General features: G+C 53.5%; 1 protein-coding gene across 2 annotated transcripts; it reads right to left on the bottom strand.

The window, feature by feature from the left end:
* Positions 1 to 127: 127 nt before the first annotated feature.
* Positions 128 to 16,991, bottom strand: RSPH6A (radial spoke head 6 homolog A). 2 transcript variants are annotated; one of them, XM_042918015.1, is made up of 6 exons: positions 16,195 to 16,991; positions 12,616 to 12,850; positions 6,793 to 7,557; positions 5,424 to 5,568; positions 4,560 to 4,677; positions 128 to 536 (listed from the first exon to the last, which is right to left on the bottom strand). In XM_042918015.1, exons 1-6 carry the CDS (start codon positions 16,860 to 16,862, stop codon positions 299 to 301), a joined length of 2,169 nt encoding a protein of 722 aa, XP_042773949.1. In that variant the 5' UTR covers positions 16,863 to 16,991; the 3' UTR covers positions 128 to 298. The 2 variants fall into 2 exon arrangements, with proteins under 2 accessions (XP_042773949.1, XP_042773951.1); XM_042918017.1 differs by lacking the exon at positions 128 to 536 and adding an exon at positions 1,545 to 1,777.
* Positions 16,992 to 17,021: the final 30 nt, after the last annotated feature.

Raw genomic sequence — 17,021 nt, 5'->3', positions numbered from 1 at the left:
ATGAAACAGATGGGAGGGCCTATGCAGCAATGTCTGTTCCCAGCAGAGCTCAACAGCCCTGACTTGGGGGCCATGTCAACAACTGCAGTGAGAAAATGCAACACACAAATGAGAAACTAGGCCATAGTGCCATGGGGAAATTTTATTTTAGAGCAGCTACCTCCCTCTTCTACTCCTGCCCTCCAGGGGCAGAAAGCAAACCGACAGTGGGGGGAAAAAACAACACCCCATCACTAACTATGTATAAGGGAAAACCTACTATCTACCTGCTTGCGGAAGGGGCTTGGGGGGGCCCCCTTCAGTCATCCAGATCCTCCTCCTCGTCTTCCTCCTCATCTTCCTCCTCTTCCTCCGCGGCCGCCAGGGCCTGCTCCTGGGCTGCCTTGAGGGCCTGCTCTTCCTCCACCGTGGGGTCACTCATCTCCAAGATCTCGGGGCTGTTGGGGTACTCCTGCTGAACGGGGGCTGGCAGGGGTGGGTTGAAGTTCTCGGGACTGTACTTGTGGCCCCAGCCAATGTAGATGTTCTCAAACTTCCTGGAAAGGCAGGGAGATATTGAGAGATCCTCCCTCCAAGGCCCCAGCCTGGACTTCCACTGAAGGTGGGACCCCGCGAGGGCTTGGCCTGGCTGCACAGGTGCGGGTGGTGGGGTGGAATGTGCTGTGCCTACCAGGTCTCTCCGTTCACGTGCTCTTGAGTGTTTACTGAGCATCTGTCTCCTAAGTGCCGGGCTGTCTAGAGCTGTACCCTGCAACAATGCATGTCACTGCTGAGCACTTGAAACGTCGCTGGTGGGACCAAAAACCTGAGTTTCTTTCCTTTTTTTTTTTTTTTTTTTTTTAGTGTTTTATTTATTTTTGAGAGAGAGAGAGAGAGAGCCGGGGAGGAGCAGAGAGGGAGGGGGGCAGAGGATCCGAAGCAGGCTCCAGGCTCTGAGCTGTCAGCACAGAGCCCGCCTCGGGGCTCGAACTTGTGAACTGCAAGATCATGACCTGAGCCGCAGATAGACGCTTAACCGACTGAGCCACCCAGGCGCCCCAAAAGCCTGAGTTTCTAATTGTATTTGATGTTCTAAGTTCACCCGTGCTTTCTCCTTCGGCCCCCTGGTCACTTAGGGGGTGTGTTGCTTAATTTCTACATATCCGCGAAAAGTCCCCCAAATTCCTTTGTTATTGATTTCTAATTTCGCTCCAGTGTGGCCAGAGAACATATTTTGTGTAATCAATCCGGTTAAATTTATCGACACTTGTTTCCTGGCCTAGCGTATGGTCTAATCCTAGAGACAGTTCCATGGGCGCTTGAAAAGAATGTGTGTTCTGGGGCACCTGGGTGGATCAGTCGGTTAAGTGTCTGACAGGCTCAGGTCATGACCTCATGGTTCCTGAGTTCGAGCCCGTCGGGGTGCCGACAGACAGCTCAGAGCCTGGAGCCTGCTTCGGATTCTGTGTCTCCTTCTTCCCCTGCCCCTCCCCCACTCGTGCTCTGTGTCTCAAAAATAAATAAATGCTAAAAAAGAAAAGAAAAGAATGTGTGTTCTGCTGTCGTCTGGGTGGATTTGACTTCATTTTAATGAATTCAGATGTAAACAATAAAACCGATATTCAGTTCTGTTATCGGATAACGGGAGAATGTCGAAGTGTGCCTGGGGCAACTTGGGTCCATGAATCTATTTTCTCAGCTGTAAATGTGGTGAAATCTGAATCCAAGGTCAAGTACTTCTGATGAGAACGTAGCATCCAGATGGAATGTGCTGTAAGTGTGAACTTCACACCAGATTCTGAAGACAGAGTATGAAAAGTTTAAAAAAAGAATGTAAAATAGCTCGTTAAGTTTTACATTACCGATTTCACATAGCGATGACAACATTTAAAATATAATAGGGTAAAGTAAACTATTAAAAGGAACCTTGCCTGTTTTTACTCTTGAACATGGCTAGTTCTAGGACATTTTATTTATTTATTTGCTTACTTATTTATTTTAAGTAGGCCGCACATCCAGCACGGAGCCCAACGTGGAGCTTGAACTCATGACCCTGAGATCAAGACCTGAGCTGAGATCAAGAGTCAGACGCGTAACTGGCTGAGCCACCTGGGCGCTCTTCTAGAAAATGTAGAGTAATGCAGGTGGCCTGTATTTTATGTATGTTGGACAGTGCTGGCTAGGTGTGGGGACCCAGCAGTGAACACATTAGACAAAAATCCCTGCGGTGGTGCCTGCATTCTAGAAGGAGGAGACTGATAATAAACAAGAACAGAAGGGGTTGGGGCCAAGCCTGCCAGCCCACCTGTTCCCAGAATTTTAACTAGAGGAGGAAATGGGAGGAAAAGGAGGGGACTGGGAGATAGGGAGAGAGGCAGTGAGGGGCAGGGGGGTGGGGGGGGGAGAGAGAGGGATGGAGAATTTGCCCCGCAGGCTGTTTGGCTTCGCCCTTATTTTCACAGCCTTGCTGTTCTTGAGACCTTTGCTTTCCTCCAGGTCTTCCTAGAACCTTCGAAAACACTGCTTCCTTGGAAGCCTCACCAGGGAGGTTGAGCTTCCTAGAAAGACAGACCTTCAGAGGGGCGCCTGAGCAGAGGGGCGCTTGGGTGGCTCAGTTGGTTAAGCGTCTGACTTCAGCTCAGGTCAGGTCATGATCTCACACTCCGTGAGTTCGAGCCCCATGTCGGGCTCTGTGCTGACAGCTCAGAGCCTGGAGCCTGCTTTGGATTCTGTGTCTTCCCCTCTTTCTGCCCCTCCCCTGCTCATGCTCGCTCTGTCTCGAAAATAAATAGAAACATTAAAAAAAATAAAAAGATAGAGCTTCAGGCCCCAACCCCACTCCTGTGTCACCAGAACCTTCACTTGAATCAGATCCCTGGGGTCCGGTACACTCACAGTCTGGGAAGCTCTGGTCTACCTGCTTCTCCACCCCCCCCCCCCACCGCCTTACTTCTCTCTTTCCCCAGAGATTTCACCTCAAGGTTGCTCTTCCCAGGAATCCCACTTTGATCCCCTTAAGATGACCGGTATGAGCTATAATTGGTCCCCGCACTGTTCCTAATGGTACTTAGTTTGTAACAGGGTATTTATTTGGCTGGGGGGGGAGGGGCGCTATACTGTTAATTTCCATGCTTCCTCTGCCTGCTCTCAGAGGCAGGATCCGTATCGCCTTTTCAATAAAGGGCCTGGGACCTAGCATACATCTGGCCAACAGTGACACCCGAGAGGGTTTTATAAAGAAAAAACAAATGGATGGTGGGAGGGATGCATGATCGAGTGGTGGATGGATGGGTGAGTTGAGTTCCCAATTTGGATCTATCTTTTGCTTTCAGAAAGATGTTGGCAGGGCGCCTGCCTGGCTCACTCAGTGGAGCGTGTGACTCTTGATCTCGGGGTTGTGCGTTTGACCCCTGTGTTGGGGGGTTGAGATTACTTAAAAATAAAATCTTTAAGGGGAGCCTGGCGGCTCAGTGAGTTAAGCATCTGACTCTTGGTTTCGGCTCAGGTCATAATTTTGGGGTTCATGGGTTCAACGCCTGCATGGGGCTCTGTGCTCGCAGTGCAGAGCTTGCTTGGGATTCTCTCTCTCCCACTCTCTCTCTCTCTCTCTCTCTCTGCCCTTCCCTGACTCATGCTGTCTCTGTCTCTCTCAAGATAAATAAATTAACTTTAAAAAAAATAAATAAAATCTTTAAAAAGAAAAGAAAGCTGCTGGCAAATTAGGGTGCGGCCAGAAGAAGGGGCTGGTGAAAGCAAGCCAAGGAGACTCTTCCCTGTTTCTAGAGGGGAAAAAATCGCCAAGAATGTGGTGAAAGCAGCCGGATTACACGAAATCTCATCATAGGATGGAACAGTGCACCTTGGGCACTGAGCTGGAAAGGGAAAAATCTAGGAAAACTTATCCTGCCATCTGGTGGACGGAGTTGGTAAGTGCGCCCAGCGCGGGGCTGCCGAGGGCGCTCCCTAAGCGGCAAAGCAGAAAGGCTCCGTCGCGCCCAGTGGGAGAGACTGAGGGCCTCTCGGTGCCCGGCGAGTGTGTGGTGAGTGTCTCAGTGAGTGTGCGTGGGTGGGAATATGCAGCAGTGACAAATCTTGGGGGAGCAACTTGTGGGGGATCCTGGCAGGGAAGACTTCTGCCCCATGGACCCAAGACCCTTCAAATTGGAAGAACTGCCAGGGGGCCCAGGGAAGGAGTTAGGTCCCCCGGAAAGAAGACGGTGTCCCTGGCAGGGCCACATCAAAGTGGACTCCTGAGTCCTGTCTGGCTCTGTGACTCATAGAGCTGAGAAGCCTGGGCCGGGAGGCCAGAGATCCAGGTTTGAATCCTGCATACGCTGTGTGACCCTGGGTCAGTTCCTTACCCTCTCTGATCCTCCGTTCTCTTATCTGAGGGGCTCTCACTTTTTGTCCGGGATTTCTCATTTAACCCTGGTTGGAAGTCCTGGAGCTGAGTGAGGGGGTCAGCCCAGGGGGCTTCTTGAAAGGGGTTCCTTCCACTCTCTGCCCCCGTCCACCCTCAGCCTGGCTCGGAAGAGGTTATAGGGGCTTCCTCTTCTGGAAGGGACTAGGAGAAGACCTACTTGCCACTGGCGTAGGCATAGGCCCCTGGCCAAAGATTGGAGCGCACGACAGCCACGGAGTACTGTGGGCAAAGGCTGCAGGACAGGCGGGTGGTCCACGGTGACATGTGCATGATTTCTGCAGGGGAGTGGAGAGCACCAGGGGAGGTCAGAGCTCCCCACAGCCCTGCGCAGCCCCCTGGAGGGGAGACTGAGAGAAAGAGGGGAGGGCGCAAAGAAGGAAGACAGGGAGGGGCTTCGTGAAGGGGGTGTGGCTGGCTCCAGATCACTTTCTCACCGTGTGGCCCCAGGAAGCCACCTCGCCAGTCTGAGCCTCAGTGACCGCATCCAAGAAGTGGGTATACTTATCTCACCTCCCTTGCAGGTGCTGCCGTGCTCAGTGATCACCCTTCCAGGTCAGCCATGGCTTTGGACCAGGGTCAGAGGGCACGGCACAGGCCCTGTGGTCCCGGAAATCCGGGTTCAAATTCGGGCTCTGCCCGTTCACCGGCTCTCGGCCTCTCCTTCCTCCTTCCTCCGGGTGCCTGAGACCCTGACCTCGGGAAATCCCCATCCAATCTTCCAAATTCCAGCTCGGGTCCTGCCTTCTTGGGGAAGGCCTGTCTAATTCTCTCTGTCTCTCGCCCCAAACCCACACGGGACTGGAAAGATCATATCCCACCGCCCGGGCCACTGCCGTACGCCAGACGCGGCTCACAAGATGGAGGTGTTCCTGTAACCCCAGGAGGGAGGCACGATCACCAGGCCCGTGTTATAGATGAGGGAGCAACTGAGGCTGAGAGAGATGCCCCCCAACCCCTGCTTTCTCTCCAGTCCCCACCTGGGCCGGTGGGCTGGCGTGCGTGAGGCCAAGAGGACTGTTACCTGCGTCTTCGGAGAGCGGCGTCAGCAGCGGGGGCCCGACCTCCTGCTCCACGCTTTCCATCCCCTCGTCTGCCTTCTCTTCCTCCTCCCCTAACTCCTCTTCCTCCTCTATCTTCTGCAAAGGGTTCACCCAAGTGCAGCGGCCCTGGAGGTCGGGCGGGGGGAGGTCAGGCCACATCTCCCGGGGGGGACAGCAACCCGCCTGCACCCTGGGAGGTGGTGAGGGGCCAGGAAGCACACCGGGGCCTGGCCCTGTCCTCAGGGACCCAAGTATGGGCAGGGGGGGCAGGGCTAGTCACACGGGTGGGGGAAGAGAGAGCTATAGTGGTGAGATGGAGACTCCTGCCACCTGCTGGCTGTGTGGCTCCCCGTCTGGGCGTTCATTCATTCATTTGTCAGATATTTAATGAGCACCTACTACATACAGATAGGTGCTGGGGAAACATCCTTGAGAGGAGAGACCCCCCCGCCCCCAATTTCTGCCCCGGGGAGCTGATATTCAGCCTCCCATATGATCTTCTGCTCATCGGTGAAATGGGGGTAGCATAGGGGTTCTCTCGTTGGATTGCTGACAGGCTACACGAGGCCCTGAAGAGCTGATATGTGTTTGTTAAGTGAACGCACCTAAATGCACAGCACAGAGCAGACTTCAGCTGCCTCAGCGAGGCAGTGGGGATGGTAGTCGTGCCACACTCCCAAAAGAAGTTGTTTGGATTCAAGAAGGCGTGGCAGAGTCAATACAAGTTTGTGGACTGAATGAATAAAAGCTCCTAGCACACAGCAGGGGCTTCCTTGAACCAGTGAGTGCACGAATATAGAGTTCAACACATCAGGCGGTCAAAAAAGGCAGGGCTTGGGGCGCCCGGGGGGCTCAGTCGGTTGAGCGTCCGACCTCGGCTCGGGTCACGATCTCGAGGTCGGTGAGTTAGAGGCCCGCGTCGGGCTCTGTGCTGACGGCTCGGAGCCCGGAGCCTGCTTCGGATTCTGTGTCTCCCTCTCTCTCTGCCCTTCCCCTGCTCGTGCTCTGTCTCTCTCTCAAAAATAAATAAACGTTAAAAAAAGAAAAAAAGAAAGAATGAAATCTTTTTGAGCGCCGGCTGGTGCCCCAGCCCCTCCTTGAGCTGAGCTGTTGCGTAATATTCTGGTGCCCCATCACCTTTCTGAAATCTGAAAAGCTCGGAACTCCAGGATGCATCCGGCCCCAACAGTGTCTTACAGGGCATCGTCAACCCATATCTGCCGCGTGAACGAACCAACGGATGAGTGAATGTTATGCAGCACGTCCGGCAGAGAGCCAGAGCTTGAGACCATTGCCTGGAGCTCCCCCTCCCCGCCCCCCCCCCCACCCCGGTGAGTCCCCTGTCCTCACCTGCGGCAGGATGTGCTGTGCGTGATGCACCCAGTTGGCCATGGAGTCCACCAGCTCGAGCACCGGGATGCCCTCAAAGTCGGGGTTCTCCTCGTAGGACTCGCGCCCTGCGCCGCCCTCCTCCTCTTCATCGCCCTCCTCCTCCCCAAACTGGTAGAAGCCGAGCGGGCTGATGTGCGTGGCGGCCGAGATGCGGGCGATCTGGGCCCGCAGGTAGTTGGCCTCGTTGCCCGGGAAGGGCGGGTAGCTGACGACTGGCGCGTCCAGGAAGCCGGTGAAGAATTTCTTGATCTTGCGGGCCTGCACGATCTGCACGGGCGTGACGTGCGGCAGCCGCGTCCACGGCCGGCCCGGCTCGTTGCACACGAAATACAGGTACTTGTTGGTGCCCGAGCGGCTCTCCTCCCTGGGGATGACGGGCGGTGGCTTCCACATGGGCTTGGGGGTAACGTCCGTGTCCTTCTCCTCGTCCTCCTCGCCCTCCTCCTCGTCGGGCGCGTCCATGCCCTCGCCGCCCTCCATCATCTCCTCCGCCTCCTCCTCCTCGCCCTCCTCCTCGCCCTCCCGGAAGGACACCTCGGCCACCAGGTAGCTGCGGCTGAGCCCCAGGATCTTGCCCCAGAAGCGGCAGGTATGGATGGGCTGCTGCTCCACCAGCTGCTTCAGGGCCATGAAGATGCGGAAACTCTCGTCTGAGCTCAGGCCCACGCCAGCCTGTTCCAAGTAGAAGGCCGTCTCCATGACGTTGGGCACCGCCGTCTCAGCCTGCAGAGGGGCGGGTGGAGGGCAGAGGAAAGAAGGCTGAAGCCCTGCTCCCTAGCCTGACTTGTGAAATCCGGAGAGCTAAACTGCTCTGTAACCCAGCTGCTCATGCGACCGCTGTAGGCCAGTGGGATGTAGGGGCAAGTCCTTGGGGAGGAGGTCCCTTAAGGAAAAGAGAAGGGGGGGGGGGAGAGAAAGAAATAAAAAGGAAAATCACCAGGAGAAAATCCTTTGCTCCTTCATCCTTCCCCCTTCTTTCTGCCTGCAATGGGATGTGAGATCTGGAGGCACAGCAGCTATTTTGGGACCATGAGGCAATGCATGGGATGGTGTGTACCCATAGCCTAATGATGGTAGAGTTGAAAGGTGGAAACTGCCGGGTCCCTGGTGGCATCACTGAGCCACCTTACCTCCCTTCTTGTTGTATGGGGCAAAGAGGCCACTTTTAGTCATGTTTTCCGTTACTTGCAGCCAAATGCACCCCTAACAGATACCCCAAATCATATAACAAATTAAGGGAAGATGCAGGCCTTGAGCCCAGGAATCAGTGATGCTGGAGGATGGTGGTGATGACTGTTGCCCCCACCGCCTCCTCCTTCACCATCTACTTGGTTCAGGGAGACAGAGGGGGAGAGGCAGAGAGACGGGGAAGCGGGGGGCAGAAAGGGAGTGAGAACAAGCAAATTGAGGGCTGAGACTAGAATACAGTGAGGTTTGGACCGAGGCAGCCACTCCCATAGCCACATGGCCACAGGCTGACCCCAATACATTTCAGTCAGTCCAGAAATCTTTATTAAAGACCCAGTGGGTGCCAGTCCCAGGCTAGGCAGGCACTGAGATATAGCAGAGACCAAAACACATGAGGTCCTTCCTCAGGAGATTGGCATGACCCACCCTTGGCCAACATGACTGGCCCAGGGAAACACATTGCCCAAATCGGGGAGACCACATGCTCTCTTGCCAGAATTTGAAAGCAGAAGGGAGAGAGAGGAGGTATAGAAGGTAGAGTAACGATCCCCCCAAAAGATGTCCATGTCCCGATTCCTGGGCCTGTGACTATCTGACACGGCAAAAGTGACTTACAGGTGTGATTAAATTAAGGATCCTGAGACAGGGAGATCATCCTGGGTGGTCCGGGTGGGCCCCAAGTCAACACAAGGGTCTTGCTAAGTGAAAGTGGGGAAGGCAGGAGGGTCAGAGAAGATGTGATGGAAGCAGAAATCAGAGTCAGAGACTGGAAGGTTCCAGAGGAGGGCCCAGGAGGAAGGAATGTGTGCTGCTTCTGGAAGCTGGAAAAGGCTAGGAAATGGTTTCTCTTCAAGAGTCTCCATCAGTAGGGCAACCCTGCCGACCTTAACCTCAGCCTGGTGAAGCCCAATCCGAAGCGGACTTCTGACCTCCAGAGCTCTAAGGTAAAACATTATGTGGTCTTAAGCCACTAAGTTTGTTACAGCAGCCATAAGAGACTAATACGGGTCCCCTCTGTGCGTGTGGCTGCAAGTGAAACACGTAAGTGTGGGAGCCACATGCTGGATGACTGAGACTTTGTGTCCAAACTTCACCTTTTGTAAGGACACTAGGCATAATGGATGAGGGCTTCACCCTATTCCAGAAGGACCTCATTATAACTCATTACATCGGCAATGACCCTCCTTCCAAATAAGGTCACATTCTGAAGGGTCTGGGTGAGGGATACATCACCCTTCATAAGAATACTTCATAAGGGGGCGCCTGGGTGGCTCAGTCGGTTGAGCGTCTGACTTCGGCTCAGGTCATGATCTCACAGTCTGTGGGTTCGAGCCCCGCATCAGGCTCTGTGCTGACAGCTCGGAGCCTGGCGCCTGCTTCGGATTCTGTGTCTCCCTCTCTCTCTGCCCCTCCCCCATTCTCTCTCTCTTTCTCTCTGTAGTGTTAACAGGAACAGTTTATCGCATTTTCTCTCTATGCTTGCTGGCCATGGGCATACTATTCACAAGTGTTTGAAATCCCTCCCCAAAGGAGAACGATATGTTCCCATGCCCCTGCACTTAGGAGGGGCCATGTCACTTGCTCTGACTGCTTGAAACAGCAGTGACAGGGACACATGTCACAGCCAGGCAGAAGCTGTAAGAAAGAACCAATGTGGGGCTTGCTACCCTCTCTTTTTCCTCCTCTGCAACTGTGGGAGCCTGTGGCACAATGCAACTGCCTCCATCGTCCCCGGTTCTCAGGCAGCTGATTAGCAAAACCCTTCTGGGAACCCTGGGTGGGCAGGTCGTGTGAGCGAGAAATAAACTGTGTAGTTTTAAGCCACTGAGACTGTTGTGCTGGGGTTTTGTTTGTTTGTTTGTTTGTTTTTACCTCAGCTCGAGATGTAACACACCCTAATGCTCAATAGTAGGAGAATCGTTCTTTTGAAAGTGGTTCTGGCGCTTTCTTCCCATCATAAACGCCATGCAAAAGCTGGTTTTCCTGATTGGTGGTGACACCAGCCACTCGGGGGAGCGGAGTCAAGCTTAATTCCAAGACACCTCGCTGACGGGGAGGAAGACAAAGGAAGGAGGGTAGAGCGGTGCCCGGGTGGCTCGGTGATCTCGGATTCAGATTCGGGAGTCCAAGCTCCAGATCAGGCTCTGTGCTGTCAGCGCAGAGCCTGCTTCGGATCCTCTGCCCCCCTCCCTCTCTGCCCCTCCCCTGCTCTCTCTCTCTCTCTGAAAAATAAATAAAACATCTTAAAATTTTTATTTTAAAAAAAGGGATGAGTGTGTGCCTGGCCCATGAGCCAATGGCCATCACCCTCTTTCTGGGAATCCCCACCCTCCATCCACATGGCAATGGAGCGGCCTCACCAACCATGTTTAAGTGATATCACTCCACCCCGCTCACTGTTAATTGCAGCAAGAGTGGGAAACTGCCCCCCCAAGGTCAGGTCAGACTCTGCTTCTCTCCCCATCCTCTGCTATCGCCAGTAACGCGTGCCTGGGGGGAGAGAACGTACAGCGGGCATCCTCCTGCCCTCTCTAGATTGCTTGCACCTGACCATTGGGTGTGAGGAGAAACTTCTCTCTTGTTTACCACTTGTTTCCACTTCTGCAACATCATCTGTTTCCTGCCCTCACATGGTCTGTGTTGTCAAATAAGGAAAGTGTTAGCTTTTGGAATATGATGCAATAATACCGAAGTTAGTCTGAAATTATAACTTGGAGAGTAGTCAGGAGCTTTATGAAACAGAGGCGCAGTGAGTTCCGGGGCAGAAAGCCATCTACAGGGCGAAGGAGAAGGATAGAGAATCCACAAACAGGTCGAGTCCATAGAGGCGTAAATAAATCAGAGATGGCATTTCAGAGGATGGGGGGAAAGAATGCATTATTCCACCATGGCTGCTGGGGATCGTGGCTAGCGACTTGGGAGAAACAGAAAAAAGGAAATGAGAGCCCTACCTCCTGTCAGGGAAATATATAAAAAATGATGAATCACTGGTTTCTTTGGGTCTCTTCCTAGAAACATGCACAGGCCACAAACGCCCACAATTTTGCCACGAGTTTGCGGACCTCCCAGAAAGAATTCCAGCTCCAAATTCTAAGTGGGTGGGGCCTTCAGGGACAAGCCCATCAGGGGGCGGAGTCTCCGGGGGTTGGCATTTCAACGGGGCGGAGCCTCAATCGCCGTGGTGCTCCGAGGGGGCGGAGCCTCTAGGAGCCAAGCGTTCTAAGGAGGCGGAGCCTTCGGGGCCTTGCGTTAGATGTGGGTAAGACCTGGAGGTGGAAGGGAAGGGTGTATTTCCAAGTGGGTGGGGCCTCCCGAGGAGAAACTGCATCTGAAATTTAAAACCATATTCCCAGGTAAAACTTGGCGCGAGGCTTGGTATTTCCACCTGCGCTTTGCTCACCCAAGGGCTCATTCCTTTGTCAGATTGTCGCTCCCGTGGTCTCTCACCATCCCACCCCACCGTCGCCAGAATCCCAGACTCTCAGAAGCATGGACGTGAGCACAGAGCAATCGCATCCGCAGATGGGGCAAAGGTTCTGTATAGCACGGGCTTGGAGGTCACGGTCCTGCCTTCCTAGTTCTGTCTCTGGTACGTCCTAGCTTCCCGCCCTCCGCGCTGAAGTCTTTCCTCTACAGATAGAAACTAAGTAGCGCTTGCTTTGCAGGGTTGTTTCGGGGGATGAGCCGAGCCAAGGCTCTCAAGGCTCTTAGCGGGGGCCTAGGAGGCATCGGAATCATCATAAATAGAGTCCCCAGCAAATGTTTCTTGAACGAGTGGAAGAATCCTTCACCTGAATTTTATGCCGTTGTCCAAGCCTGGAAACAGAATTGTGGACTTAAATATTCTGAGGCTAGTGAAATGTTACTGGGCCAGGAGTTGAAGAGCTCTTAGCAAGGGGTCGACTTACAAAAGGGGAAACTGAGTCTGGGGATAAGGGGCACTTCAGTGTTGAGAGACTCCAGGAGGCAAGGAGTTTCACAGAAAACGCCTGCAAAGCAGAATTATTTGGGGGAGGGAGGAGTAAAGGACGGCAAGAGGGAGACCAGCCTCCACCTCCACTTAGCCGCTGGAGTCAGCTTTTTTTTTTTTTTTTTTTTTTTGAGAGAGAGAGAGAGAGAGAGAGAGAGCGCGAGCGAGTGGGGGAGGAGCTGAGGGAGAGAATTTTAAGTAGGCTCCACACCCAGCGCAGAGCCTGATGAGGGGCTGGATCTCACAACTGTGAGATCGTGACCTGAGTCGAAATCAAGAGTCTGCAGCTTAAACCGACTGAGCCACCCAGAGGCCCCTGGAGTCAGTCTTCTAAAAAGCAAAGCCCACTAGCCTTTCCTCTGCCTCAAACCCTTCCGTGGTGCTCCAGCGGCCTCAGGAGAAAGCCCAATCTCCTCGGTCTGGCATTCAAAGCCCTCTGTGACCTGGTCCTCCCGCCCCCCCACCCCCACCCCCTGTGGCCCACCTCCCACACTGACCTGAAATTGTTTGCGGTTTCTCGGTCCTACTGTGCATCCCCTCGCCCCCGGACCTTAGCACCGGCTGTGCCTAAGCCTGGGTCACTGCCCCTCCTGCCACGCGCCCCTCCCCATAGCCTCTCTCACCACCTCCTCTTCCATTTCCTGTTGGCCCTCGCCTCCGCCGCTCCGCAGGAACAGCGCCTTCTGTCTTTCCGCCATCTCGTAGGTGGGCTGCATCTCTGGGTCGTCCCGCAGGGTGTCCAGCTTGGGGTGGAACCACTCCCATTGCGTGGTGCGGTTCAGCGACTCCAGGATGGACAAAGGGTCCTCCGGCCGCTGGTTCAGGATCTTGGTCAGCAGGTTCACTAGGTGCTCATACCTGCCTCCCGTGGGAGGGAGTGGGAGGTGGGAGACATCACTCGCTCAGCTCAGTGAGCTCAGCGTACCTGGCCCCCGTGCCTGGCGCTGGGGACACAGTACAGAAAAGGTCCCTGCCCTGGTGGGGCTGACATTCTGATGATGGAGACAGAAATGAACCGAATGTGCAAAACATACAGTGTGTCGGGAGGTGGTAATTTCTATGGAGACAAAGCAGGGAGGGGGGGGCTGGGAATGCCAGGGATAGGAGATGGCTTGTAAGTTTAAATAGGAAGGCCAGGGAAGGTCACACCAAGGTGACATTTAAGCTGAGATCTGAAAGACGTGAGGAGGCAAACCATACAGATACTGGGGGTGGGGGTGGGGGGGGTGGAGAAGTATTTCAGTCAGAGGGAGCAGCAGGTGCATAGGCCCTGAGACATCTCGTGAGTCTTACATGATCTTGACAACAAAACTCAAGGAAGGGGCGCCTGGGTGGCTCAGTCAGTTAAGTGTCTGATTCTCGATTTTGGCTCAGGTCACAATCTCATGGGCTCATCAGATGGGGCCCCACTTAGGGTGCAGGGCCTGCTTGGGATTCTCTCTCTCTCTCTCTCTCTCTCTCTCTCTCTGTCTCTCCCTCCACTCATGTGCACTGTCTCTCTGTCTCTCTCTCAAAATAAATAAACTTTCAAAAAAAAAAAAAAGATTTAAAAAAAAAACTGAAGGAAACTAGGAGAAAGGAAAATTCCATGCCAATCTTGCTTAGAAATATAGATGCTGAAATCCTAAGCAAAATATTAGCAAATGACATCCAGCAAAAAGATGCTCTTAACAAATGATGCACCATGATTAAACTGGGCTAATAACAGGAATGCAAGACTGGGCAGATATTAGAAAAACAGAAAAAAAAATTAACTCATCATATTAATATGTTCAAAATATATGTAAGATAACCTCAGTAGGTGCAGAGAAGTTGTTTGATAACATTCAACACCCATTTATGATTTTAAAAAACCCTACCAATCTAGGAACAGAAAGTAATTTTATTTTATTTTTAATTTTTTTCATGTGTATTTATGTTTTGAGAGAGAGAGAGAGAGTGAGCAGGGGAGGGGCAGAAAGAGAGGGAAACAAAGAATCTGAAGCAGGCTCCAGGCTCTGAGCTGTCAGCACAGAGCCCGACCCAGGGCTTGAACTCACGAACCATGAGGTCGTGACTTGAGCTGAAGTCAGGTGCTTAACCGATTGAGCCACCCAGATGCCCCTAGAAGGTAATTAAAAAAAATGTTTATTTACAGAGAGAGAGAGAGCGCGCGCACGCGCACATGTGAGTGAGAGTGGGGGAGGGACAGAGAGAATATTAAGCAGGCTCTGGCTGTCCACACAGAGCCTGATGAGGGACTTGATCTCACGAACCGTGAAATCATGACCTGAGCTGAAATCAAGAGTCGGACTGACTGAACCACCCAGGCGCCCCAGAAGGTATTTTTTTACAATCGCATAAAGGGGAACCTATGGCACATAATGGTGAAAGACTGAACATTTTTTCCTTATGAGATTGGGGACGAGGATGCCCGCTTTCACGACTACACTGGAGGTTGTGGCTAATGCAATATGACATGAAAAAGGAAAGGCAAAAAGGATGGGGAAGGAAGAAGGAAAACTGCCATGGTTTGCAGGTGGTATGATTGGGGGTGATGTGCAGAGGCCTTGAGTGGAGGGTGTGCCTGGCATGTTGGCTGGAGTGGAAGGAGAGGGAGGGATCAGGGGAGGAGAGGAGGCAGTGACACCGCCTGATACACAGTGAGACAGTACTGTGATAACAGTATTGTAATGGCTTCCTTCTACCTGAGCCAGGGACGATGCTGAGCACTTGAGAGCAGTGTTGGATTCTCACCACAATTGTACATCTGAGGAACAATTACAATCCCTACTCTCCAGGTGAGGAAACTGAGGCTCCGAAAAGTTGAGGCCATGAGATCACACAGTGGTAACACAGTCACGATTTGAAACCAGGTTGGTCTGATTTCAAAGCATGTGTGTCTGGGATGCGCCCGGGTGGCTCAGTTGGCTGAGCGTCTGACTCTCGATTTCAGCTCAGGTCATGATCCCAGTGTTAAAGGATCGAGCCCCGCATCAGGCTCCACGCTAGGTGTGGAGCCTGCTTGGAATTCTCCCTCTCAACCCCTCTCCCATGCTGTCATGTTTGAGCATGCTTTCTCTCTGTCTCTCCCTCTCCAAGAAAGCATGTATGTCTAACTCTCTGCTGGATGGAAACCCTTTGGCAGTTGTCTTGGGTGTGCTGGAGAGCCATCACTGAATTGGGAAGGGTAAGGAGAGGTCAGACTTTGACCATGGCTTTTGAATAAAGGACCTTAAAGATTCCAAGGGTGGGAACTGTTGGGAAAAGCTAGAGGTTAATTCTGGCTAGACTCTAGGATCTGAGGCCAGGAGCTGACTAGAGATGAAGTTTGGAGAGCGGCAGGGGCTGAATGGCTCTTGTGAGGAGGAAGCACTTACTCCTGAGCCATGGCAAGCCCTGTGCCTGGGACAGATGGGGTCAGTTTTGTGCTTTAGCAAGAACTGTTACTTCTCCAACCTGGCCCTTTCCTGCTCTCCCTCTTTCTCCCTTGGTTCCAGTTGTACCAGCCTCCTTGCTGTTCCTCAAACACAGCAAGCCTTGAAGCCTTTCAATGTGCTTCCTCTGTCACCTGCAAGGTGCTCTCCCTCTTCCCCTTCAGGTCCCTGATCAAATGTCACCTCAGAGGCCTCCCCAGAGGCCTTCCTTGACCTCATGCTATTTCACATGCACTCCCTAACTCCCCTCGCCGTGCCTTATTTTCCACCTTAGCTCCCATCATTACCTATCATTTATTATATTTATTGCCCATTCTCCCACCAAAATGTAAGTTCCACGATGACGTAATGGGGACTGAGAACTGTATTCTAACTACAGCTAAGAGGCTTTGGCAAGTTAGTGGCTAATAGGGCCTCAGGAGCCAAATCACACGTACTTGGCCACATCCTAGCTGTTATCACTTTGGATATGGGACCGAATTTTTCTGTCTTGGCTTCGTCCTCTGTAAAACGGGGACAGTAGATGTGCTAATCTCAGCTGTGAGAACTAGATGTTAATGTATGAATGGTGGCGACCTGGTAAGTAAATGCTAGCTGTTGTTAGCGTTTCCATCCCCTGACTCCTAGCCTGAGTTAGATGCCCCTGGAACAGTCCCTGGTTACCCATGAGGGGTGATCCCCGGTCTGACTGAAGAGACCTGGGAGCCTGAGGCAGAGCCTTGGCTGGGTCCTCTCCCGGCCGGGATCCCACCCCCTCTCCCTCCCCACTCAGGAGCCCCTTCTCACAGGCTGAGGCTGCAACTGACGCTGGTCTGCAGCAGGTAGGCCTTGGCGTTCTGCACGGCCAGCTCCAGAGGCTCCGGCTCGGGCACCTCCAGAGTGAAGGGCGTGAAGCCCAGCTCGGAGGGTGAGAACTGGAGGGTGGGGTCATCCCTCAAGTAGGGCCCATGCTGGCTGAACTGCAGGTCATCTCTCTGGTACATGTTGAACTGGCCCAGTAAGTCCGGCTGGGTCTCCAGATAAGCAGACTCCAGTTGCTGGAAGAGGTTGCTTTGGCCCCGCTGTAGTTGCTGCAGCATTAGGCCGGCGTTTTGGGTGGCCTGGATCCCACCTTCTTCCAGATAAAGCTGGGGCTGTAGCTCGGAGGGAAAGCCCATATTCGGGGACGGGTACTCCACCCCACCCAGCTGGGCCTCCTCAGCCTGGAACATCGTCAAGTTCTCCTGCTGGGTCGGGTTGGCCCCTAGCGACCAGCCCTGGAGGTTGGCCTGGCTGGCCAGAATCCCCCCATTGCTCTGCAGGATGGAGGCATCAAGTGGTATCTGCTCCGCCTCCTCGGGGAAGGCGGGCTGGGGCCGAGAGAGTTCCAGACCGCGCCGCTGGGAAACCTGGGAACTCCTCCGACTTGAAGGCGGCTGGGAAGGGGGCTCAGGGTCGGGCGGTGGGTCCCCCATAGTTCAAAAGGGATCGCCGACTTCCAGGAGGAAGGCTTGCAGACAGGCAGGCTAGACCGGTCGCCCGCCTGCCGCCACAGGCCGGCTAGCCTCTATGCCAGCCGCCCGGTTTCTAAGGAGGGAGGGGGCGGGCCGTTACCAGGGGAGGGCGCGCGGGGA

Source organism: Panthera leo, chromosome E2 (genome assembly GCF_018350215.1).
Source record: "Panthera leo isolate Ple1 chromosome E2, P.leo_Ple1_pat1.1, whole genome shotgun sequence".
Lineage (NCBI taxonomy): Eukaryota > Metazoa > Chordata > Mammalia > Carnivora > Felidae > Panthera > Panthera leo.
Note: the sequence above shows the minus strand (reverse complement) of the source record. Positions and strands in the feature narration are given on the sequence as shown.

Bases quoted from the DNA above. Each gene is read 5' to 3' on its own strand.
- RSPH6A (XM_042918015.1), bottom strand. From the start codon at position 16,862: ATGGGGGACCCACCGCCCGACCCTGAGCCCCCTTCCCAGCCGCCTTCA. The intron at 7,558-12,615 runs GTGAGAGAGGCT...GCCCCTCTGCAG, and splicing joins AGGAAATGGAAGAGGAGGTG to GCTGAGACGGCGGTGCCCAA. The intron at 537-4,559 runs GTAGGTCTTCTC...CTGCCTTTCCAG, and splicing joins TATGCCTACGCCAGTGGCAA to GAAGTTTGAGAACATCTACA.